Here is a 25,346-nt window from a genome sequence, read left to right as displayed (position 1 = left end):
TGGTAGCATTTGTTATATTAATGTGGAATTATCTCCCTTCTGAAATTTGGAAGGTGTTTCCTATAAAAAGTTTTAGTCACCTGTTAAAAATTCACCTCTTCCTCCAGGCCTTCCTGTTATGAATATTTTAAGAACTTTTGCCCTCTCCACTGCTTTAATTAATATTTCATTTACTGAATATTGTTTCATATCATTTCAATGTATTGTTTGTTTTAGTGTTTTATTTGTAATCATTACAAGGTACTTTGGCATAGGAAGCAGTATATAAATATATTAAACACATTTGATATTTTATCCTCTCCTTAAGCTCTGCATTTAGAAAGCTTATATAATTACTTTTGCTTCTGTTATCTGGAATAACATCTTATAAATTATTTCACGGCTCAGGCAAACTCTCCTGATTATTTGTTTTCTCTCCCTCCCTCTCTGGTTGAGGAGCTGCAGGTGGAGTTTTCAGGCTATATCGGAAAAAAACTATGCTATGGTGAAATTTACAATGTTGTAACCTCTAATCAGTGCCTTCTAATATGTGTGAATATCCTTGTCAGCAAAGGTTTTCAGAAATCTGCAAAAAACAAATACTCTCCTAAAAACTTATATAAACAATAAGTAACAAAATTGGTAGCAGAAAGAGGAAAGATTTAAGGCTGTAGTTTATATACTTAAAATATTCTGATTGAAAAGGAAAATATTTTCATATAGTTCCATCAAGAAATATGTATGCAACTATTTCCAACCAATCCAGATCAGAAATCATTACCTAACCTATCCCAAACGGTAGAAAAACACAAAAATCCTAAAAACGATAAAATGGAGGATCGCATTGGAGCTTCTTGCTGCAGCACCACGGCACAAGCTTCCCGAAACCATCGCCCGGAATCAGGAGCTCCGCCCCTCCGCTCCATTGGTCCGCTTGAGGAAGGGGGCGCCCAGCGCGATGTGTTTGCGTCACGGCTCCGAGAGACCAGCGGCCAATGGGACCTACCCACTCGCGGGCTCCCGATGGGCGGCAGCATGCGCAAGAGGAGAAAAGGGGCGGGGCCCGAGGAGGCGGGGCCCGGGAGTCACGTGAGGCGTCCCCGCCGATGTGGTCAGCGACTTGCGGGGTCACGTGATCCGTTGCCTACGCGCAGTGGGGCCGGGTGCAGATGGCGGACGCCGAGGCTGACGCGGCCCTGCCGCCGGAGATGCAGCGGCTGGCCGCTGGCCTCCGCTCCCGGCTGTGGCAGTTGCAGGCGGAGCTGCGCGAGCAGGGGGCGGCGGCTGCGGCCTCTTCCAGCGCCTATTGCCGGGGCTTCTGTCAGGTGAGCGGGGACGTCCCGGGGCGGGCCTGGGGTGGAGCGGCGCTGGAGCGCGAGCGAGGGGTCCGGACCGGACCGTGGTGCCCCCGGCCCGGGAGCGGCAGGGCCCGGCGGGGCGGTGCAGAAGGCGAAGGTGGCAGCGAGCCGTTGCCTGGCGCTGGGAGGCGGGGCTGGGAGACCGTGGAGAGCTCGCCGCCGACGCTTCCCCTTTCCGCTGCCGCTCGCAGGCTGGGGTGGGAATCCCCTTCCCTGCCCTCTCCACCGGGGTCCCTTCTTCCTCTCCCCCCGCCTTCCCAATGCAGCCGCGGGTCCGGGGCTGGCTTTCGGGAGGGTCGATCCCCGGTCCGCCTCTTTTTGTCGCGGGAGGGGGGGCGATCCTAGATTCCTGGAGGACGGGTGCAGTATTCGGTGAAACCCAGCCCCCGCACCCCGAGGCCCCCCTCCCACCCCAGCTTTCACCCGATCCTGCCCCCCGCCCCCTCTGGTTCCTAAAAGCCGACCGTGGGGGGAACTGGTGTGTAGAGCCGCACATACAGGTTGGCGCAACCGCTCGTTTGAACTGCCCGCATGTGTTTCGCGCTCGGCCTCCCAGAAGCGGAAGGTCCTCGGCACGGCTTGGAGCCGAAGAATGACCCTGCGAGGTAGGCTCAGAGCTTGACGCCTTTCTCGCCCTGCGATCCAGGGGCAGCGTTGCGGCGCTCGTGCGGCTCGAGGGTGACTTCATGGAGGCAGGAAGATAAACAGGCGAGGGGAGTCTGTCGGTTCGGGCAGCGGTTGCTCAAGAAGGAGGAAGGGGTGCGTTGGCTGGCTTGTGATATCAGCAGTGAGCGCCTCAGCCTCTTGGATCTGTGTCCTCCCCTTAATGGCAACCATTCTTAGAGGCCTCCTCCAATTCTTTAATTGAGTGGAAGGGGAAAGTGTATCTTGAAGGATGCTTGAATCCAGTCGACATGGAAGGAAATCTGTGACTTACTTTCTTTCCATACTTGGCCTATTTTATATGGAGCAAAATTTCTATTGACTTTGGGCTGCGTTAGGAGTTCTCTGTAGTCTCCCCAGAAAACTCACAGCTCTGTTGGAATCCTGTCTTTGGGGTCGGATAGATGTTTGTGATAGTTCCTGGACTGGAATATCTTCTTCAAGCATATTCCATGGATAATTATTTTGGGTTCTTTTAGATATCACATCACTACTAGGTTTTATGTTATTTTTTTGGTAAATGAAAGTGGTTGGTATTTTAGAGAGCAGTTGGCTTCCTTTGTGTTTAGTATAGATCCGTTGTGTTTTAATCTGGGCTTTTTATGATTTTAGTTCTGTTTTTATGCTTTGGAAACTTCGTTGAATAGCAGTTGGCATTTGTAACAAAAAACATGGTGTCAGTGGAGTATAATGGAATCTGGGTTCAATAAAACATTTGTCAATAATTTGGGAGCCAGTTGTTATATGGTACTCTTCTGGACAGTATAATTTTTTATAAGAAAAAAACATGGGTTCACATTCTTTCTCTTTGTGCTAAACAGGTATGGTTTATATAGCTGTAGAAAAATAGTATGATGCTGAAAATGTGAACAATTTATGTATGTAAAATATAAATGTTACTTTGTTATTAAATAATGTTAATGCCTACTTAGCTTGGATTGACCAGCTTCTAGCTTGTAACTTTTTCAGATAACTGGATTTACCTTAACTGTCTGGTATTTAGCAGTGAAGGATGAGGCTAGAAAGGATCTGGAAGGTGAAAGAGATTCTTACATTCATATGTGTGAGTTTTCAGTGGAACACTTTATTAGACTGGAGACAAATAGAGATGCGATGACTTTGAAATTGCTGGCCTTTTAGAGAAGTTTACAAATACTATCTCTATTTCTCTGTAGTATCAAGAAAGACCACGTGCTCTCATTAGCTTTTAGTAGAATTAGGAGTCTGTTAAAGAAATCTATCTGCTGTTTATTTTATTTTATTTTATTTATTTCTGTTTCAAATTTTGTCACCGCCCATCACACTCAAAGAGTGACTCTGGGCAGTTTACAATAAAACTAAAATGACTGCAGATTAAAATACAATAAAAACAGAATTCTTCATAAAAATGTAAAGATAAGTATAAAATATAAAATCCAAGATGGCAATATCAAAAGTTCTTAATTTAAATACATGCTTATGTTAATATAATCTTTTTGCTTTGCTTGAATTGAATAACATTTAATAGAATAGCTATTTTTACGTAGGTATTTAAAATGCAGTGGGAACATCTAGAATATAAAATACTATTTACAACAAAGACCAAGGTTTCTCTAGAATATTCCAGTGGATCCTACAAGTACAATCCCAAAATTTGGCTACTTTGAAAGCTTGTCTGCTAAAAGGAGAGAAACAGAAACTTCTGGCTGTTAGGAAGATGTAGTAATAGAGGTGAAATAAGTTCCATATGAATATTGCTGTAACATAAGCAATATAAAAGGATATGTCCAGTAGTTTCGATAGCTCCTGATCTAACAAATGTATGTTTGTTATATTGTTGAATTTGCACAGTAGCAGAGCAGTACTCTTTCTGTTGAATGGTATAAGTCATGATAGTGTAAACACTGAAAGGAAGACATACATCTTACAAAATGAGTCTTATAAACTCTTATAAAATGAGTAGCTCTTTGAATGAGATAGGCGGTGACGAAATTTGAAATATAAATAAAATAAATAAAATGTTAGCTACAGGTGTTCTTTGGTGTCATATACAGGTGGGCAGTTTTTTTAAAATCAAAATGTCCTGTACTGGTGTGCTGTTCTGCCTCACCACTAGTTGGTACAGGGTGGTTCTAACTATAGAACAGAGGAATGGTTATAGCTATTTTTCATAACAATAAAAGAAGATGTGAAACACAGCTCCCAATTGGTTATGTTTGCACAATATGCCAAAGCAGATCAATTATAAACTAGCTGCTGCCTTCAAACAGCATGCTAAAGTATGATTTATTTTAATATTGGTTAGTTTTTTGATGTGGCAACTTGTTGCGTTGAACCCAGGCCCTTTGATTAGTTTCTGATTCAAAATATTGTCCAAATAATTGACTCTGTAGCTAGGATAAGCACGATGTGTGATGTGGCTATGGTGTTAATCTGAATTCTTCACATCTGCAATCCTGCCAAATACTTCGAATATCTTTAACATTTATTTTATTAACAGAACATCACCTGTATACTATTATTTAAACAGTGTTACCTACTCCAAAGAGATTAATCTTAAAATGAGGGAGGAAGTGAAAGATAAACAGGAAAAGAATTTATAGTTATTCCACTTATATGTCCTTACGTTTATTTACTGGTGGTTTGTTCCAAAGGCTTCAGGACTTGGCATATAATTTGTACAGTTCTAGTTGTAATTCACCAGGCTGGCTTCACCTTTGCAATATTTACATGCGTGGATTGGAAGGACCCTACAGAGTGCACTATGTTTGCACAGTCTCTTTACCTAATCTCCTATGTATCCAGGAAGAGCCAGAACACTGTCAATAAATCAACGGGGTGTTTCTAGGTTTGGGGTTGGCAGTTAGCTGATGACTGGAGTCGTAATTTAAACCTACAAGCTAGGAGTCTGCTAAGTGAACTCAGACTCTGGTTTATTCCTCCTCCAGTTCTGCAGGAGAAGGGGGAGAAAGAAAAGCTAGAAGACTTTCTGCATGTATCTAGACTGTTTGTACCAGTGTTTTTCAACCTTGGTAACTTTTAAGATGGGTGGACTTCAACTCCCAGTATTCCCCTGCCAGTGTGAAGACGTGTAAAGGCCACACATCTTGAAGTTGCTGAGGTTGAGAAACACTGCTCTAGATGTTTTTCTCGCTTGCTGGAAGGTTGGGATTCAGGTGGAGGACCACCATCAGGTCTAATTTCTGCCACCCTTCCATCCTCAAGCATCTGATACCCCCAGGCTTTCCAGCATGCAACCCCCCATAGGATCTCTTCCTGCTCATTAGAATAAAAATATGTATTTTTACTCACTGTTTTTTCACTGTCTTGACAAACCATGGCCCTGTAATTAGTTTTTTCTTCCCAGTTTCCCATGCTGGCTGGGGAATTCTGGGAGTTGAAGTCCACCCATCTTAAAGTTGCCAAGGTTGAAAAACACTGGTATAGACAGTCTGTGTGGTGGGAGTAGATGTAATTAGCTTTACCAGACCTGCGAGACTGAGGCACTATCAACAAGCTCTATAGAGAGGCTTGGCAAAGTGCACACTGCAAAGGTGAAGAACCATAGAACAGAACTCTTCAAGTCTATATTTGGTTCTATATGTTGACAGAGTGGTTTAGTAAGTAATTTCTGGACAAATGTTGTAAAATGGACCCACCCCTGTTTTCACTAGCTTTCCAACTTTTCACTTTTTCTCCGTATTTGGGGAGAACGTTGACCTACAAAGCTTCCTAAAATAGTTACAATAAATAAAATAGATTTCTAGTTTAAAATAATTTGATTTAATCAGGTTGGTTCAAGGAGATTAGGGAAAAAGGAGATTAGGGAAAGAGACTGTGCAAACACAGTACACTCTGTAGGATCCTTCCAATCCATGCATGTAAATATTGCAAATGTGAAGCCAGCCTGGTGAATTACAACAAATTATATCCCAAGTATTAAAGTCTTGGTGTTGCGTTCATGACTCAGCAGACTGTCTTTGGAAGGCAAATTAAATATAACATTCCCCTTTTATGCAATAAGTGTGTTGTACAGCTATTCTTTTAAAATGTAATTTTAGATTTTTGCTACTTATGCAATGGTGGAATGCCTTTTAGACTTGTAGGTGTGAGTATGGCAAGTGCCTCAGATAGGCAGATCCTCTGTTCCCGTTTCTAATTAAGATTAACTCTCAAATGGCTTGGTGAAGTTAGAGCTGTGTCATCTTTTGTGCAGCACACTATTTCTCTGGATTCAACAGAATTTGATATTTAAACCATGAGATTGAGTTTCTTCAGCCATTATATTACTTGCCTTTATACACTTCAGCTATTTTCTGCATATTCTAGCTTTGACATTTGAGAATTCATGGAAAAATGCTTTGGTCTAAGAAGGCAGGAGAAGGGCAAACATAAGTACCTCTCTTTACCTAAGCTTCATTTAACTTATCCTTCCAGCTAATCAAGCAAAGAATTCAACTATTAAATTAAGTGTCCATAAGAAATTGCAGTGACTGCTAGAATCTGTGGTTCTCATTGGGATGAAAGCAACTATGTATGTACAGCTTCACATTTTTCCTAGATGGCTTGACATACCTGGAAAATCCTGAATTTTCCCAGCTCATTCCATCATGGTCTTTGGGCAAATATAATCATGTTTGGATCCATGATCTGAAGTAGCTACTTCAGATGAATTCCAGGTGTCTGTGCTGGTGCTTTTGACCACAGATTCTCATGCATTACAATATCATCATAATATTATTATGACTATTTCACCTCTGGCTTGTCTACTGTTTGGCACAAATGACTTGAGGAAAGAGGAGCCCCAGATCCCTTTAGCTATGGCAAACTGGCATTTTAAAGAACTGCGCATATATTCCCAGTGCAGGGCATAACATATGAAGCATTCCATTTGAATTCTGTTTACAGAACATGTTTACCAAGAACAACTTAGCAGTATTGCTTTCCAAGATTTGATAGATTCATCTAGACTGTGGCAAATATACTAATGTATCTTGCAGAGTAATTGTAAGAAACATCAGGAGAATGTAAGTAGGATATGTTGAGCACTCAAAGCAATGTAGAAATGCTCATTAATGTTTTCCATTCATAAGGCAGCTGTAATTTGGTGTGCAGTTCCACCACCTGTCTTTGCACTGAATTCATGAAGTCATGTTTCTAGTCACAGCCAGACTGAGGTAATGACACAAGTCATGGGAGGTAGCAGAGCCGGTGTTCTTGTTTGAAAGGAACTACAAAACATGATTTTCTTCTGTGATACAATCTGAAATGGAAGTGGAAATCCAACCAGTAACACAAAGAGCACCAGTATTTCTCCCCTTTCCACCCACATGTGTTACTGGGAAAAATAGCTCACATGAAAAGATCAGTGCAGGGCAAGGTCCTTAAACACTGGAATCTTCAGAGTTTGGTTGTGGCAATTTCAAGCACAATCATGCTGTTAAAGGTTGAGTAAAAGGACTAAGGCTGTTGTTTTTTTTTAATTGAAGTTTGAGCAAACCATAGAGGCCTGCTTTGCACAAAATACTAAACCATAATGACTGATTCACACATTGCACAAAGTTAAAACCAAACCGGTTAGCATGATATGTGAGCCAGCCCTAGATGTGATGATCTGAAAGGACTTCAGTTTCTTGACATGATATATGTTGGTTAAAAGCAACCACGTTGTTGTTGGGAAGGATTTGGGTTAAGGTTTCTATATGTATCCTGTCTTCCTTTCACTATTCTGACCTAATGATGCTGTTAGAATGCGATATGGGTGTATTGTGGTTTTTAAGCAAGGAAAAACACTTCAAGAAATTTGATCCTGGCTTTCTCATATCACATTTAGTTTACATTTTTGAGTTCATGCATCTCACTGATGTGTGCTGTGGTTTTTGGTTTATTGTGATCTGTGAAATCTAGCCATTATGGCTTATTCCACAAGCTGTAGATAAGAGAAACCATTGTTTTGTGTGATGTGTGAAATGGACTAGTATGTTGGGAAGAAAGGTTGTCCATTTTATGTCAGTAAATGTGACTGTACATGTGAAATCTATATGTTAAATACATTTGTAGTGTTATAGTCGCATTGCATTACATTACCATGGATTCAGAATGCAGATCCTGCGATTCCAGTAGGCTACAAACAAAACATTTTCTAGTTTATAAGCTTCTTCTGCCACATAGAAACTCTTTCAAGAGTTAACATTTTTCAAAAGACAGTAACAACAACAACAACAAAAACAACCCGTTTTTGTTTTAGGAGGGCAGCAGAAAGAAATGCCGTTTCTTTTTTGCTTTTAGAACAGCTTAAAATGTCTGATTTCCTCAGTGTGTTACAGAATTCAGTATTGCTTACCAGCCAGTGTTTTGAAATTTACAGCTGATAACAAAAATTATTTTCTGATCTGTTTTTGTTTTTAGACCCTGCTACAATATGCTGGCAATCAGGGTGCTTCGGAGCAAGTTTTGCCTTTTTTGGAAGTGTATCGAGTCGCCATTCAGAGCTTTGCCAGTGCCCGACCTTACTTGACTACAGAATGTGAAGAAGTTCTTCTGGTACTTGGCAGGCTAGTATTGTACGTTTGGTTTCAGGCATTCTGTTTTAATTGAAATTTTACTCTGTAGTAAAATCTCTCTTCTCCATGTATAGTAAAGGTAAAGGTTTCCCTTGACATTAAGTCCAGTCGTGTCCGACTCTAGGGGGCGGTGCTCATCTCTGTTTCAAAGCCGAAGAGCCGGCGTTTGTCCGTAGACACTTCCTCTGTGGTCATGTGGCCAGCATGACAGTCACAGAACGCCATTACCTGCCCGCCGAAGCGGTCCCTATTAATCTACTCACATTGGCATGTTTTCGAACTGCTAGGTTGGCAGGAGCTGGAACTAGCAACGGGAGCTCATCCCGTCACGCGGGTTCGAACCGCCGACCTTCCGATCGGCAAGCTCAGCAGCTCAGCAGTTTAACCCGCAGTGCCACCGCGTCCCTAGCCTATTTTAGTTACAGACAATCTGGTGCCCTCCAACTGTCTGGCCCCAACTAGGTGTCAGTTGTAGGAACTGTTCAAAACATCTGGAAGGCACCAAGTTACCTGTCCTTCGTGGAATACAAAACCATGTGTGGTGTCCATGTACAGGGATCCTAAGAACTATTGGAAGAGGAGTTGTGGAAAGTCATAATCAGAGGTGAAAAAAAAAAAGCACCATACCATGATGCTAATATATAAATATAGTTACCAAGAATCTATTGATTTTTTTTTTTCTCATGAGATATGTCTCTGTGTATGTATTAATAATAAGGGACGCGGTGGCGCTGCGGGTTAAACCGCTGAGCTGCTGAGCTTGCCGATCGGAAGGTCAGCGGTTCAAATCCGCGTGATGGGGTGAGCTCCCGTTGCTAGTCCCAGCTCCTGCCAACCTAGCAGTTCGAAAACATGCCAATGTGAGTAGATTAATAGGGACCGCTTCGGCGGGCAGGTAATGGCGTTCTGTTTAGTTATGCCAGCCACATGACCACGGAGGAAGTGTCTATGGACAAACGCCAACTCTTCGGCTTTGAAACAGAGATGAGCACCGCCCCCTAGAGTCGGACACAACTAGACTTAATGTCAAGGGAAACCTTTACCTTTACCTTATGTATTAATAGCAGTTACGTTGTTACCCTGAAACCTCAATTTAATGGAGCTCAGCATTGTGAACTTTTCATGCAACAGGCTTGATTTCCACAGTGATTTACATCGTTTGTGTAATGATGCCATCATGCAAATGATGTTGTTACGCAAATGTGGTAGATTGTGCAATGTCATTCTTTGGTATTTTAATAGGCATTTGTGAATAAGGGACATTCCTCCCCCCAATTAGTCTATTAAAACAAAGTTTCAATGTGTTTGATTATATTTTCTGTTTTCCAGTAAGTAAAAAGTACTTGCACTTCCTAGCAATGCTTGTATATTCTTTTGGCTTGGAGTGATAATAAGGCAAAGTACAAAATAATTCAACAGCAACAACAAATGCTACTTCCAGTCTTTTCTAACAACCTGATTATTTCAGGAGCTGTTTTGAACAACTGCTGTCTGTGCCTGAAAGTGAAGAGCTGTCTGAACCATTTTTAAGATTGTGTCAGTCCATACAGGCAAGTATTTTGACTGTTTTTTCTGCAAAGGACATTGTTCCAACATCTGTCGTTTATAATCAAGGAGACTTGTGTCTATGTGTGATTATTTGAATAATATCAAGGCCTGGTTGGCATATTTGTGTGAAGCCACAGTTTTTTAATCACCATTTATTGAATGAACCACTGTGGGTTAGAAAGTAAACTGTCTGGACACATAACCTCCTGAACCAAAACCAAGCTGACTGCATTATGTTCAGCAAAGTATGTGAATCCAACCTAAGCATATAATCCTTGTAGAAGTTGTTGTTGTTGTTTATTCGTTTAGTCGCTTCCGACTCTTCGTGACTTCATGGACCAGCCCACGCCAGAGCTTCCTGTCGGTCGTCAACACCCCCAGCTCCCCCAGGGACGAGTCCGTCACCTCTAGAATATCATCCATCCATCTTGCCCTTGGTCGGCCCCTCTTCCTTTTGCCCTCCACTCTCCCTAGCATCAGCATCTTCTCCAGGGTGTCCTGTCTTCTCATTATGTGGCCAAAGTATTTCAGTTTTGCCTGTAATATCATTCCCTCAAGTGAGCAGTCTGGCTTTATTTCCTGGAGGATGGACTGGTTGGATCTTCTTGCACTCCAAGGCACTCTCAGAATTTTCCTCCAACACCACAGTTCCAAAGCATCGATCTTCCTTCTCTCAGCCTTCCTTATGGTCCAGCTCTCGCAGCCATATGTTACTACGGGGAACACCATTGCTTTAACTATGCGGACCTTTGTTGTCAGTGTGATGTCTCTGCTCTTAACTATTTTATCGAGATTGGCCATTGCTCTTCTCCCAAGGATTAAGCATCTTCTGATTTCCTGACTGCAGTCAGCATCTGCAGTAATCTTTGCACCTAGGAATACAAAGTCTTTCACTGCTTCTACATTTTCTCCCTCTATTTGCCAGTTATCAATCAAGCTGGTTGCCATAATCTTGGTTTTTTTGAGGTTTAGCTGCAGGCCAGCGTTTGCACTTTCTTCTTTCACCTTCATCATAAGGCTCCTCAGTTCCTCTTCACTTTCAGCCATCAAAGTGGTATCATCTGCATATCTGAGATTGTTAATGTTTCTTCCAGCAATTTTAACTCCAGCCTTGGATTCCTCAAGCCCAGCATGTCGCATGATGTGTTCTGCATACAAGTTGAATAGGTAGGGTGAGAGTATACAGCCCTGCCGTACTCCTTTCCCAATCTTAAACCAGTCCGTTGTTCCGTGATCTGTTCTTACTGTTGCTACTTGGTCGTTATACAGATTCTTCAGGAGGCAGACAAGATGACTTGGTATCCCCATACCACTAAGAACTTGCCACAATTTGTTATGGTCCACACAGTCAAAGGCTTTAGAATAGTCAATAAAACAGAAATAGATGTTTTTCTGAAACTCCCTGGCTTTTTCCATTATCCATCGGATATTGGCAATTTGGTCTCTAGTTCCTCTGCCTTTTCTAAACCCAGCTTGTACATCTGGCAATTCTCGCTCCATGAACTGCTGAAGTCTACCTTGCAGGATCTTGAGCATTACCTTACTGGCATGTGAAATGAGTGCCACTGTTCGATAGTTTGAACATTCCTTAGTGTTCCCCTTTTTTTGTATGGGGATATAAGTTGATTTTTTCCAATCGGATGGCCATTCTTGTGTTTTCCAAATTTGCTGGCATATAGCATGCATTACCTTGACAGCATCATCTTGCAAGATTTTGAACAGTTCAGCTGGGATGCCGTCGTCTCCTGCTGCCTTGTTATTAGCAATGCTTCTTAAGGCCCACTCAACCTCACTCTTCAGGATGTCTGGCTCTAGCTCACTGACCACACCGTCAAAGCTATCCCCGATATTGTTATCCTTCCTATACAGGTCTTCTGTATATTCTTGCCACCTTTTCTTGATCTCTTCTTCTTCTGTTAGGTCCTTGCCATCTTTGTTTTTGATCATACCCATTTTGGCCTGGAATTTACCTCCAATGTTTCTAATTTTCTGGAAGAGGTCTCTTGTCCTTCCTATTCTATTGTCTTCTTCCACTTCCGCGCATTGCTTGTTTAAAAATAATTCCTTATCTCTTCTGGCTAACCTCTGGAATTTTGCATTTAATTGGGCATATCTCCCCCTATCACTGTTGCCTTTTGCTTTCCTTCTTTCTTGGGCTACTTCTAGTGTCTCAGCAGACAGCCATTTTGCCTTCTTGGTTTTCTCTTTCTTTGGGATGTATTTTGTTGCCGCCTCTTGGACAATCTTGCGGACTTCTGTCCAGAGTTCTTCCGGGACCCTATCTACTAAGTCCAGTCCCTTAAATCGATTCTTCACCTCCACTGCATATTCCTTAGGAATATTAGTGAGCTCATATCTAGCTGATCTGTGGGTCTTCCCTAATCTCTTTAGTCTGATCCTAAATTGTGCAAGAAGAAGTTCGTGATCTGAACTACAGTCAGCTCCAGGCCTTGTTTTTACCGACTGTACAGATGTCCACCACCTTTGGCTGCAAAGGATGTAGTCAATCTGATTTCGGTGTTGTCCATCTGGTGAAGTCCATGTATAAAGCCGTCTCTTAGGTTGTTGGAAGAGAGTGTGTGTTATGCAGAGTGAATTGTCTTGGCAAAATTCTATCAGCCTATGTCCTGCTTCGTTTTGTTCTCCCAGGCCATGCTTACCTGTAATTCCAGGTGTCATTTGACTGCCCACCTTAGCATTCCAGTCTCCTGTGATGAAAATAACATCTCTTTTAGGCGTGTTGTCCAGTAGGTGCTGCAGATCCTCATAGAACTGCTCTACTTCAGCTTCTTCAGCATTTGTGGTCGGGGCGTATATTTGGATCACTGTGATGTTAGATGGCTTGCCCTGAATTCGAATTGAGATCATTCTGTCGTTTTTTGGATTGTATCCAAGCACTGCTTTCGCCACTTTACTATTAATTATGAAGACCACTCCATTTCGTCTGTGGTCCTCTTGTCCACAGTAGTAGATCTGGTGGTCATTTGATGTGAAGTGGCCCATTCCAGTCCATTTCAGTTCACTGATGCCCAAAATGTCTATCTTTAATCTTGACATCTCACCAATAACCACATCCAATTTGCCCTGGCTCATAGATCTTACATTCCAGGTTCCAATGGTGTGTTGATCCTTAGAACATCGGATTCGCCGTTCACCACCAGCACCGTCGGCCGCTAGCCGTCCTTTCGGCTTTGAGCTAGCTGCGTCATCACGTCTGGGGCTAGTTGAACTCATCCTCTGTTCCTCCCCAGTAGCATTTTGACCATCTTCCGACCTGGGGGTCTCATCTTCCGATGGTATACCGACATATCTCTGGTTGTACTGATCCCTTTAGTTTTCACGGCAAGAATACTGGGGTGGGTTGCCATTACCTTCCCCAGGGATCGCATTTAGTCTGACCTCTCTGTCATGACCTTCCCGTCTTGGGTGGCCCTTCACGGTTTAGCTCATGGCATCATTGAGGTGCTCAAGCTCCAGCACCACGACAAGGTAACGATCCTTTGCTGAAGCCTTGTAGAAGTGGTGTCTATTAATTCAGAGATGAAATTCAAGGACACATTTTGGGCTGTAGTATTAATTTACTCCTATCCTGCAGTATCCTCTGTCTTTGGTTAAGTTGAGAAAGGAATTAGGATGGGAAGATGTGGATTTGAAGATAGCAGTGTGCAACCTCCAAAAAGATAATAGATCAGCAATGCAAAATGTATGCAACGTGGTTATGCGTTTTACCCTTTTAAAGTTCAAATTGCGATGACATAAACAGCAATGATTCCAAGTTAAACCTAACAATTTAAAAGACTTTTCTTTTTCTCGTAGGACTCCTATAATGCTTTACTTGAGTTTGGAGATAATAGCCTTGAAATCCTAGCTGATATCTCGAAGGAAGGTGTATGGAAGAATCCAGTTCTTTTAAAGATTATTTCACAGCAGCCAGTAGAAGCAGAAGAAGGTAAGCTGTTAAACTGTGCTTTGGAGCATTCTGTTACTTTCCTGCCAGCCCAGAGTAAACCAAATCTGTCTTTTCACTGTGGATTTTGTTTTATTTTGCCTCTGAGGAACTGAGCAGGAAGATAGGTGCTTAAAAACCATTGTGTATAATAGCAAACTTGCATTTATAGTTAATACTGAGCTGTCATTTTAAGTCTTTTAATTTGCCCTTATTCACCATTTCTATTTAGATTGGCACCTTCCTCTGTTGTAATAAAAGAAACCTCCTTTTTTAAAAGTTCTGTTGGTGACCTTTTCACTTTTGTAATTCATTTTTTAAACAGTCTCCAAAATGTCAAATATTAGTTCTTGAGCCATTACAGTAATCTGATCATTTTTCTGATTATGCTTATTGCAAATTGGCCAGTGTATTTACTTACTTACTTACTTACTTACCTATTGTTAAAATAAGCAATACTTAAAATAGGTAATCTACATTGTCCTGCATTTCACTTACTTCTGATGGCAGAGATGGACAGAACTCCTCAGCTCTTGCCTTAGCCAATGACTAAATGCCGTAGGGTAGTTTCTTTTGCAACTTTTCAGAAAAAACACTGGATATGATCAGCCATTCTCCCACAATGTAGGGCTATTCTAGTTATGTGAATTTCAACTCCAAGACATTTCAGAATAGCAGAGGAATGGGGAACTGGGGAGCTGAAGTCATGTGAAAGGCACCCAGGAAGACCATTGTGGCCCCTGTGCATTGATCATGCATGGGGTCATTGCAAGGCCATGGGACTTGGGTCATGTAACTGTGAAATGCATGTGGCATTATAGTCTACTCTGTTGGCTCAGAGATTGCTCAGTTGAAAGAAGGGATAGCAGTCTTCCATATCATAGGATGTATAAGCAAGATTGTAGAAGCAGTTTGGTGGATCATGCAGTCTCACTCTAGTATCACAAATATCTGAGATGCATTTATCTAGTTCGAGCAAAGAAAGGCATGCTGTGGACTATTTTCATAGTGAATTCCGTATTAAATTGTGGAACTGGCATGTGGGACATTAAGGGACTCCAGCATCACAGGTTCTTAGAGAGAGCAATCGCTGTCAAGATCTCCTCCTTGATCTAAGCCTTCATAATAAACTAGTAGTTAATAACATTTTACTGCCTTTTTTCCTAGTGAATCAACTGATTAAACGTGAAGGGCTGACATTTCTGCAAATGAGAATAAAACATTTGATGAAGACAAACCGTCTTCCTCAAGCCGCTTCCTTGTCCAAATTGTGTAAAGAGTCTACAGAAATTCCAGATGTCTCTCCTTTTCTTCAGGCCTACATAACATGCTTGTGCTCCATGCTTCCAAATGAAGAGTCCATCAAAGAGGTGAATGGCCAATTGCTATAGCTTGTTACTATTAAGGCAACTGATACTAATTTTAGTATCTGAACTAATGTGACCAAATCTGGGTAGGAGTGGGAGAGTTGACTCCCATCCCAGCAGGGGCTAAAACCTTTTTCTGCTCTGCATAAGACTGAAGGAGACAAGTAATTCCATCATGCGAGGTAGTCCTGCGCTATTCCTCTTTGCCCGTATCAAGAATAAAATAAAAGGTACTTTCTAGTTTGGTACAGGAAGGCTCAACATTTGCAGTGTTGTTTTAGCTACTGTTGGGAGATGGTGTAACAGTTTATTATAGCTACGTTTTCCTTGCTTTACACAGTCTGTCCTTGCCAGTTCCTTTTCAGCCCGTTTTGGGTAGGGGTGCACAGCGCCGAACATTTTACTCTGCATAGTTAGAATACTCCACTAGTGGTCTGTGTTGCAATAGCTTCCCTGCCAGTATTTGTGTTTGTGTGTGTCTGTGTATGTTTCACCTCAGTAAAGCAAATGCAGTGTTTTTCAAGATAAATCAGCAGCTTTGCAAATAACTAGAGCAGTGTTTCTCAACCTTGGCAACTATAAGCTGTGTGGACTTCAACTCCCAGAATTCCTCAGCCAGCATTGTTACACATTTAGGCCACATTTGGGTTTTGGGCACATGACTGGAACCCTTCTTGACTTTTTTGACCACCCTCTCCCCTTGGATATCCCTAAAACAAGGTGTCCTGGTGATAATTTTCTGTAAAGTGAGTGTGGTGGTTACAGGCTGGAAAGGAGAGATTCTTCCACTCTTGTATTTTTGCTGCTGTTATTACTGTATTATATTTTTATCCTGCCTCTTTGACATATTTCGGCCAACTCCAGGTGGCAAACATACCCAATACTCTTGCCTCCTGTTTTCCCCACAGCAACAACCTTGTGAGATGGGCTGGGCTGAGAGAGGGGGACAAAGTCCCCCAGCCAGCTTCAGTGCCTAAGGCAGGCCTAGAACTCACGGTCTGGTTTCTAGGCCAGCACCTTTGCCACTACACCAAACTGGCTCTCACATTTTACATGTATTCAACATCATACTTTTCTACTGCTTCTTGCTAGCTGGTTAGTGCCCTTGGATTTCTCTGTCTGAGAACAGCAGAGCATCCAGCAAGGGGAACCAGGCTGTTCCATTACCACAAAACTATTCATTCTGTAAGGGACGTTGCCATTTGGCATGTACAGCCTAGTCCTACTCTTTAGTCCATGTTGGCTGTTGTCCTCAGAGGTTGTGGCCTGAAATTCCCTAGCTCCCAACGTATGTGTACATATTATATATTGATTGGTCAGATGTTACCTTGTTTATTTAGATTGTATTGGGCTTTTATTTTGTTATTTGTTTGATATTGTGAGCCACCCGGAGCCATTCCAGAAGTGGTTGGCGGTGGAATCTAATTAATTAATTAAACATTTTTGCAGTGCTTTCTTCTACTTCTGTTACATTGTATTTTGGACAGCAGGGTCCTGGGTGGTGATGTGGGAGATCAAACAGGCAAAATGGCACATGCAGCACTGATGCTCATCAAAAGGGGCAGGGCTTGGATCAAACACGCCATCTTGCCTGTTTGATACATGCACGCACAGTTTGAAGGCTGCTGGTTTGGGACCAGCTTTAACATCGCAGAGTTAATCTCACAGGCCTTTGGTTTATTTAGGTGATGAGAGAGGAGTATACATATATTTCCACCTAAAGCTAAAAAAAAACCCAAATGGATTGCATAATCTTAATTGGATAACAGAGAAAGTAACTGGTGATATGTAGTTTACAACATATGGGAGGCAGAGAAATAAAAGTGATGAAAATATGGCTAAAAAACCAAGAGATTGTTGTTGGATAATGGGTGATATTTTTGGAATCTGTTGTTCTGTACTTTTTCTGAGAGCAAGAATTCTGTGAGACAACTAGAGATTTTATACCTTCTTCACTTGGTTAATAATTCAGATAAGTAATTGCCATTTTGATTTGTGTAGCTAAAGAATAGGTTTGTGCTGTTCTTTTTCAGTTTTTGAACAGATGCTTAGACAGGGGCCACTGAATTCATGGAATCAAAATGTAAGAATGGGAAGCAGGCCTACAGTCCACTGAATGCAATCCCCTGCTGCATGCAGGAATCCACATTAAATCATTCCCATTGTGATAATCCATAATGGACTTTAAACAAGTTACCAGATGATCTCTCAGAGCAGGATACAGAAGTTCTCCTGGGGGTAGCTTTGCTTGTTCAGTAAGAAAAGGCATTTTGTCTTAAACTACTTATCCTGTAATTTTTTTCTCTTTTTAAAAAAGATTTCAAAAGTGGACTGCAAAGAGGTCCTAGATATGATATGCAATTTGGAAGCTGAGGGCCAAGACAGCACTGCTTTTATTCTTTGTACGACGTATTTCACTCAGCAGCTTCAAACAGCAAGTGTATACTGTTCTTGGTAAGTGGCATGTCCAAATACTGGCTTTCAGAATTTCCCATCCTGACCAAAACAGCTTCTTAAAGTTTATAATTCAACAGCTGACAAAATAATAAAGACACTATGGAGCTTTCTTATCTGTTGATGAGAAGCATTAACATAAAAGAGAAATTAAATATTTAAAAATTTTAAGTCTGCTGTATTTTCTACATTTCAAGATATAATAGATAGTGTGCTGATAGCAAAAGCCATAGTAAAATTAGCCATATGGAAAAGATGTGCAGCTCCCTTGCAATCCTCTGAGCCCCCCTATTCCAGCTGCATCATTAAAATTCAGCAACAGTTTTCGTGGTTGTTTTAAGTATAAATAAGCAGATGAAATCTGTTGAAACTTTGGTAGCTGTATCATTCCATGTTTTTACTTTAACACACACACACACACACACACACACACACACGAGGCCCCATGTTTTTGTTCCTGTCCTGTCCTCTCAAGTAACATTAGATGTGCTCTACAACCCTTGGAGGTTCAATTTATTCTAAAAAAAATAATCTGTGCCTCCCATCAAAAGAAGATTACTTGCTTTTGATGGTGAAATTGTCTCAGATATTCCCCTGGAGACACTGTCCTTTATATTTATATATATTTATTTGAATTTTTCAGTGTTCCTAGAGACACTTTCCAAACTTTGGTACCACCTAAATGTGTTGGGCTGTGACTCCTGCAATTTCTCATAAATCTGGCTGGGATTGGTTGGCGATTGTGGAAGTTGTGTGAATTGTCTTGCGTTCTCTCTAATTCCTTGTTTTTCCCAAACTCTTCTTGCAGGGAACTAACTCTGTTTTGGAGCAAATTACAAAGAAGAATCGACCCATCTTTAGATTCCTTTCTGGAGCGATGTCGGCAATTTGGTATCATCGCTAGAACATTGCAACACTTGTTCTTCCTCATAAGAGTCATACAAGCTGAAGTATGTATCCATTCCTGGTTTACTAATGTCTGCTGTTCGAATTTGTCACATTATGGAAACTCTGTATCTGCCGAAAATATTAAAAATATATATAAGGAATTTGGAGGTGCATTCTTGTCTTGGCTTCCAAAAGCAGAGTGATTGATTGTACTTTCCTGTGGACAGATTCCATAGACTGAAGATTCCACACCTGACAATTTATATATAATTTATATAATATATTCCATGTTTATATACTTTTCCCAAACTTTTTGCCAGCTCAAATTATAGCCTGCTGCCTTCTAACTTGCACATCATTCCTTTCTAATTCTCACTTGACCTGTGTCGCCTACTTTTCTTTACTCTTGCCAGTTGGGGTTCCCTCTGCTTTAGGTTGCCTTCCATAGACAAGAAGTTCCTGTAGAGTGGAATTTCCTATCTTTCAAGGCCTGTTTATCTTAGCCTACAAATGACAGTAGAGCACAACAAATTTTATCCCAGCTCCTGCAGCCTCCTGCTCTATTTATGTTGCTCTTCTGCAGAGCTTCTGATTTTTCCACAGTGTCTCTGCCTGAAAAGATAAGGGAAGTAATTCAATAGCAAAGAAGTCTGGAGTTGAAACAGGAAGTGATAAGCGATCACACCGAAATTGAGAGACTTTTGTTGTTTTGCATCAGAAGAGAATCTAGAATTAGATGTCTGGCCACTTACATCTCTGGCCAATTTCAGACTTACAACTGAGTCATCTGCAAACTTAAGGTGTCTCCTTCCTAAGCATGCTTAATCCCTAAGAATGCTAGAATCTGTAAAAATTAAGCTTCAGCTTAATGAGTGATGCTGTGACCTGCAACTTTTCAAACCGCCTCCATTCAATTTGGGAGAATTTTCTTTTTTGTTTCAAAGGCAGAATAAATTTAGAGCACCTTGCTTTTCCTCTCGGGTTTTAATTTATGTTCCATTCACAACCTCTCTCTCCAGAGCAGGTTTGTTTAGTCCTCATGGTGCAGTACAAATGGCTTTATTGTGGGATATTGAATGTTGCAGTTTGAAAAAATACAGATTAGCCTTCTCCAACTTGGTGCCTTCCAAAAATATTGACGTACGAATCCTGCCATCCCAGCCACCCAGAGGGCACTAGATAGGTGAAGGATGCTATGGATGCTTAGTGTTCCGGACATGTGCTTTGTGACTTGGAAAGGCCAGAACTTAAGCATCCTAAATTTAAAATCTGGCATCACGCCCAATTTACAATACAATAAAGTTATTAAAAGGATTAAGAATTCCCCTTGTTGCTTGGAACAGATAGCTATATAATTCCAAACTGAAATATCCCAAAATCTAAGAAGATGACTTATTTGTATTAGGTAAAATTCAGAGAAAAATAAGATGTTGATGTGTTTGTGTTTTTCATTTTATTAGGCAGAAGAAGCTGGCCTTGCTGTATCTGTCTTGCTCTGTGTGAGAGCTCTGCAGCTCAGGTCCAACGGAAACGATGACATGAAGAGTTCTGTTTGCAAAACAATTGCGTGCCTTCTGCCAGAAGACCTTGAGGTCAGAAGGGCATGCCAGCTCACAGAATACTTACTGGAGCCAAGTGAAGAGGGGTACAGTCTACTAGAAGAACTATATCTGCAGCCAGATCAGAAATTTGATGAAGAAAATGCACCAGTTCCAAACTCACTCCGTTGTGAGCTTCTGTTAGCTTTGAAGGCTTACTGGCCCTTTGACCCAGAATTTTGGGACTGGAAAACTTTAAAGCGGCATTGTCTCAAATTGCTGGGGAAAGAAGTTTCCGAGTCAGAGGATGACCTTAGTTGTAATGAGATGTCATTCAACGAAACTGAGCTGCTAGATAGTCTCCCAAGTGACTGTGAAGAAAGCCGGGAAGAGAATAATTTTGAAAGTCATGATTTCAATCAGCCCAAAGAGAGAGTGAGAGTGAAAAAGCCAATTGGCTCCTCAGAGAGATACCAGAGATGGCTCCAGTACAAGTTCTTCTGTGTCATTTGCAAACGGGAGTGTATTGAGGCTCGCATACTTCACCATTCGAAGATGCATATGGAGGATGGCATTTTTACATGCCCAGTGTGTACCAAAAAGTTTAAGAGGAAGGATGTCTTTGTGACCCACGTCATGGAGCACGTGAAAATGCCACCCAGCCGAAAATACCGTGCAGAGAAGAAGATGCTGTTGAAGAAAGAGAGACTGGCCAAGAACAACCTGTCCAGAACGGCTTCGGCAGCCCTTGAAGAAAATCGCCCCCTGAAAATAATCTCCTGTGAAAAGCCCCGAAGTGACACGCAGGACTATGTAACATTTAGCAAGCTGGAAAGCTGCCATCTGCAAGACAGAGACCTGTACCCCTGCCCTGGCACAGATTGCTCCAGGGTATTCAAGCAGTTTAAGTACTTAAGTGTCCACCTGAAAGCCGAACACCATAACAATGATGAAAATGCGATGCACTACTTGGACATGAAAAACAGGCGTGAGAAGTGCTCCTACTGCAGGCGGCATTTCATGTCTGCCTTTCACTTGCAGGAGCACGAGCAAGTCCATAGCGGCCCTCGGCCTTACATGTGTGTCTCTGTGGGTTGCTACGCTCGATTTGGTTCGGTGAACGAGCTGCTGCATCACAAGCAGCAGCACGATGACCTGCGTTACAAGTGTGAGCTGAACGGCTGCAACATTGTTTTCAGTGACTTGGGGCAGCTCTACCATCACGAAGCCCAGCATTTTCGGGACGCTTCCTATACGTGTAATTTCCATGGCTGTAAGAAGTTCTACTATTCAAAAACTGAGTTGACCAATCATCTCTTGGTGCATATTTCAAATGGTGAAATGAAGGAGGTGCCGGTAAAGCAAGAAGGTAATGTTTCTCAGGACAGTCTTGCCTGCCTTTCAGATTTTGCTGTGTTTGAACACAGAGAGTCTTCTAATCGGCATGGAGATCTTAGTTTGCCTTCTGGATCTACCAAGGGGGAGGGAATACTGGAAGTGAAACAGGAGCCTCTTTCTGATGGAGAAGTGGGTGACAAAAATAATGGCAGTTTGGAAAGTAATACTGCATCCCTGGCCAGTGAAAAACAGGTGACCTCAGTAGCTGACACTGTGGATCGAGGCCAGGCCGTTTCAGGGGCTGCGCTACCTCACGAGAAAGCCTTCCTCCCTTCCAATTTAAAAGAGCGCTACTCAAACGTGGCCGTCTGTTTCGGTGGGAAAATACTTACCTGTGGTTTTGAAGGCTGTGGGTCAACATACAAAAATTCAAAGGGCATGCAAAAACATCTACGAAGGGCCCACCCGTACCATTTCAAACCGAGAAGGAAAGCTAAAGGCGTCGGTCAGGTTAGTGAAAGTCAGCACGCGGCCACCATAGAAGAGATTAGCTCAGAGCTCCGACATACAGATTCTCCGGACATTGCAGATTTTATTGCTGTCTCTAAAAGCAAAAACTATTTAAAGGAAGAGCTGTGCCCTTCTTCCCCAGAAAGCTCGTACTTTGTACATTCAAAAATGTCAAATGCTGAAGACAACATGTTGGAACTTCTCTTGGGCTTGAAGCACTTAAGTTTAAAGAATTCTAGTGGTCATAATTCTTCCAGATTATTGCAGTCCTATTCATCCAAGTGCCCTGACTCTGAAGACGAATCTACCTCTGACCATTTTCCTGAAGAACACAGAGGCAAGCTCCCAACCCAATATCTTACCCAGTTGGCTGCCAAGCCGTTTTTCTGTGAGCGTCAAGGCTGCACGTGTGAATTTGTGACCAGAGAGGCGTTGTTGACGCATTACGTTAGAAAACATAATTATTCAAAAGAGATGGTGCTTCAGCTGAACATGTTCCAACATCGGTATTCCCCTTTTAAATGTCATATTTGCCAAAGATCCTTTACAAGAAAAACACATCTTAGGGTCCATTATAGAAACAAGCATAAGCTTGGCAGTGTGACAGCCACCCAGAAACTGTTTGCAAATGAAAGCTTTGAGGATATGAACGAATGCTCTGAGGACATGCTGAACAGCACAGTGGATTCGATGGCTGCTTTCTATGCCAGCACAGACACAGAACTTGACGACAAAGTGAAACTCGGTGCGGAGCAGCATCGTCATTCCAAGAAGGAAGACTCCAGTTCTGAAACCGATCTGGAATCAGGTGAAGACGCAGAAAGCTGCGTCCCTGGAAAGCAAGCTAAGTTATCGCCTCTGGACAGCCATAGAAAAGAATTAGAAGCAAACGAAGGGAGGGGAAGTAAAAGAACAGTTACCAAAGGAAATTTATGTTACATTTTGCATAAGTACCACAAGCCATTCCACTGCATCCACAAGAACTGCAATTCCGCATTTACTAACCAGAAAGGGTTGATTCGCCACTACAGAACTGTGCACCAGTATAACAAAGAGCAGCTCTGCCTTGAAAAAGACAAAGCAAGAACCAAGAGGGAACTTGCCAAATGTAAAAAACTGTTTGTCTGTAAACACAAGGCCTGCAGCAAGCGTTTCCTGTGCTCTAAATCGCTCGCTAAGCATTGCAGCGATTCCCATGTGCTCGATCATGAAGATGATTCAAAAGTGCTTTCTGAAACAGTGAGATTTCCTTGTCATCACCCGCACTGTCCGGCTGCATTTTATTCTTTCCCCAAGTTAAAGCACCACCTGACGGAGGAGCACGAAAAGGAGGAGGACCTGAACAAAGGGATTGAAATCCATTGTGATCTGAATGGTTGTAACAGAGTTTTCACAACGTACAGCAGCTATTCCCAACACGTGTATTTTCGACACAGTGATTATGACGGTGTCTTGAGAGGAGCCAAAGAAAGGGGGAACCATCTTAAAGATGAAGAGGAGCAAAGGTGCTTAAAAGATCGGTGTCTCAGGCAAGATGGAAGTGAGAAGAAGAGGCAGAACAGTGAAAAAGTTGAAAAGAGCAGCAGCAGAAATAAAGGGAAGCAATTATATTCCTTCAGAACCAAGGCGGAAGCCCTACAGATGTGCAGAGACAATTGCAACCAGACCCAGTATCCCTGCATGGTTCAGGGATGTCCCTCTGTCGTAAAACTGGAAAGCAGCATTGTGAGACACTATAAGCGCACCCATCAGATGGCTGGTGCTTATATTGAGCAGCAGTATGATGAGCTTGTTCTGTGTGTCGAATGTGGCACTGCAGTGAATGACCTCTGCATGGAAGCAAGCCCTGGTTCGGACCCAGAGGCTAACTCTGACTTTAAACAGGATGTTACGGGGCACCCTGCATGTGATCACAAAAAGGAGAGGCATCTTCCTAACTCCAATTGTGATGGCAGTGAGAAAGGCAGCAAACACGATCGGTATTCTGAAGGGGACGAATCCCAGGAAGCTGGTGTCCTTGTGTATTCAGGCACTTTAAAACATATCCATAATCCCAAAACCAGATGTTCAGAAGATTGTAATCTAGTGGGGTCATCTCAGCAGTCTAAGGGAGAGGCAGGGGATATGCTGGGAAGTCAGGGACAAGAGAATGCCTCTTACCATGCGAGATCAGATGTGCCGTTACCTAGGGAGAAAGATGCTAGTGACTGGCAGTCCTCCTCGCAGCAGACAATAAAAAAGCTTCCCTTCCCTACTCCAAAAGAGAAAGTTCAAAGGCCATCAACGGCCAAGCCCTTTGATCTAAAGTCTTTCAAGCCAATGGGGTTTGAATCTTCATTTTTGAAGTTCATTCAGGAAAGCCAGGAGCGAGAAGAAGACGACGATGACCTCCTTGAGAATGAGTGGGAGCCAGCTGAACCTTATGGAATGGGTGGTGTGATAGAGAAGGCTAAAGACTCCAGACGGGATGTGCTGCAGGGCCGGGGCATGTATGAAAATGTCCCCCCTGCAGCCATGTCCAAGAAGAACAGTGGCGCCAAAGCTCATGGGCAGCTGAGAGGAATGCAGCCCCTCTTATCCACGGACTCTTCTTCCCTCCCTTCTCTGGAGAACCTGAGGGCCATTTTGGACAAGGCATTAACAGACTGTGGGGACCACGCCTTAAAACAACTTCATTATTTGCGACCAGTCGTCGTTCTCGAAAGATCTAAATTTTCCCCCTCCCTCATAGACTTTTTTCCAACAAAAAAAACAGATCACCTTTGTGTGGGAAGTTCATAAATTGTTGTGTTTATTTAAAAAAAGAAAGAAAAAAGAAACAGAGAAGAGACTGCCTCCACTACTGGGGAAATGCAAAATTTGGTTCAGTGCACATGTTGTTGAGGTTAGATTAGACTGTTCAGTTCCATGAATGTATGACATCTGTCTACAGTATTGGCTTATATAGCTCCCCTACTAAATTAAGAGAGAGAACTGATATTTTGGTGCTAATTAACAGAATATCGGGGGGGGGGCTTCCTCTCACAGAGTAAATGTGCATGATTGTATATGGAACAAGTACTTAGGGTACCAAGGTTGGGTGGGAGAGGGTGGGGAGATGGTGATCTTACTTGACTTGAATGTGCACCTCAGGGTGCTTTGTGTAACATATTGTACACTACAGCATCTTATATTTTTTGAGTTATGAGTTTCAATAAAAGGAATTTTTTCACCCA

General features: G+C 42.3%; 2 protein-coding genes across 2 annotated transcripts in view; both read left to right on the top strand.

The window, feature by feature from the left end:
• The window catches only part of LOC134503551 (synaptophysin-like protein 1), a 258,926-nt gene that overhangs the window by 210,628 nt on the left and 22,952 nt on the right, over positions 1–25,346 (top strand). The gene's annotated exons all lie outside the window — the stretch shown is intronic.
• Positions 1,143–25,346, top strand: RLF (RLF zinc finger). Its single transcript, XM_063312536.1, has 8 exons — positions 1,143–1,304; positions 8,388–8,542; positions 10,011–10,092; positions 13,907–14,039; positions 15,204–15,406; positions 17,721–17,857; positions 18,666–18,807; positions 20,206–25,346. Exons 1-8 carry the CDS (start codon positions 1,149–1,151, stop codon positions 24,910–24,912), a joined length of 5,715 nt encoding a protein of 1,904 aa, XP_063168606.1. The 5' UTR covers positions 1,143–1,148; the 3' UTR covers positions 24,913–25,346.

This window comes from Candoia aspera, chromosome 10 (genome assembly GCF_035149785.1).
Source record: "Candoia aspera isolate rCanAsp1 chromosome 10, rCanAsp1.hap2, whole genome shotgun sequence".
Lineage (NCBI taxonomy): Eukaryota > Metazoa > Chordata > Lepidosauria > Squamata > Boidae > Candoia > Candoia aspera.
The sequence above is the reverse complement of the archived record's forward strand: the minus strand, read 5'-3'. Positions and strand labels throughout refer to the sequence as shown.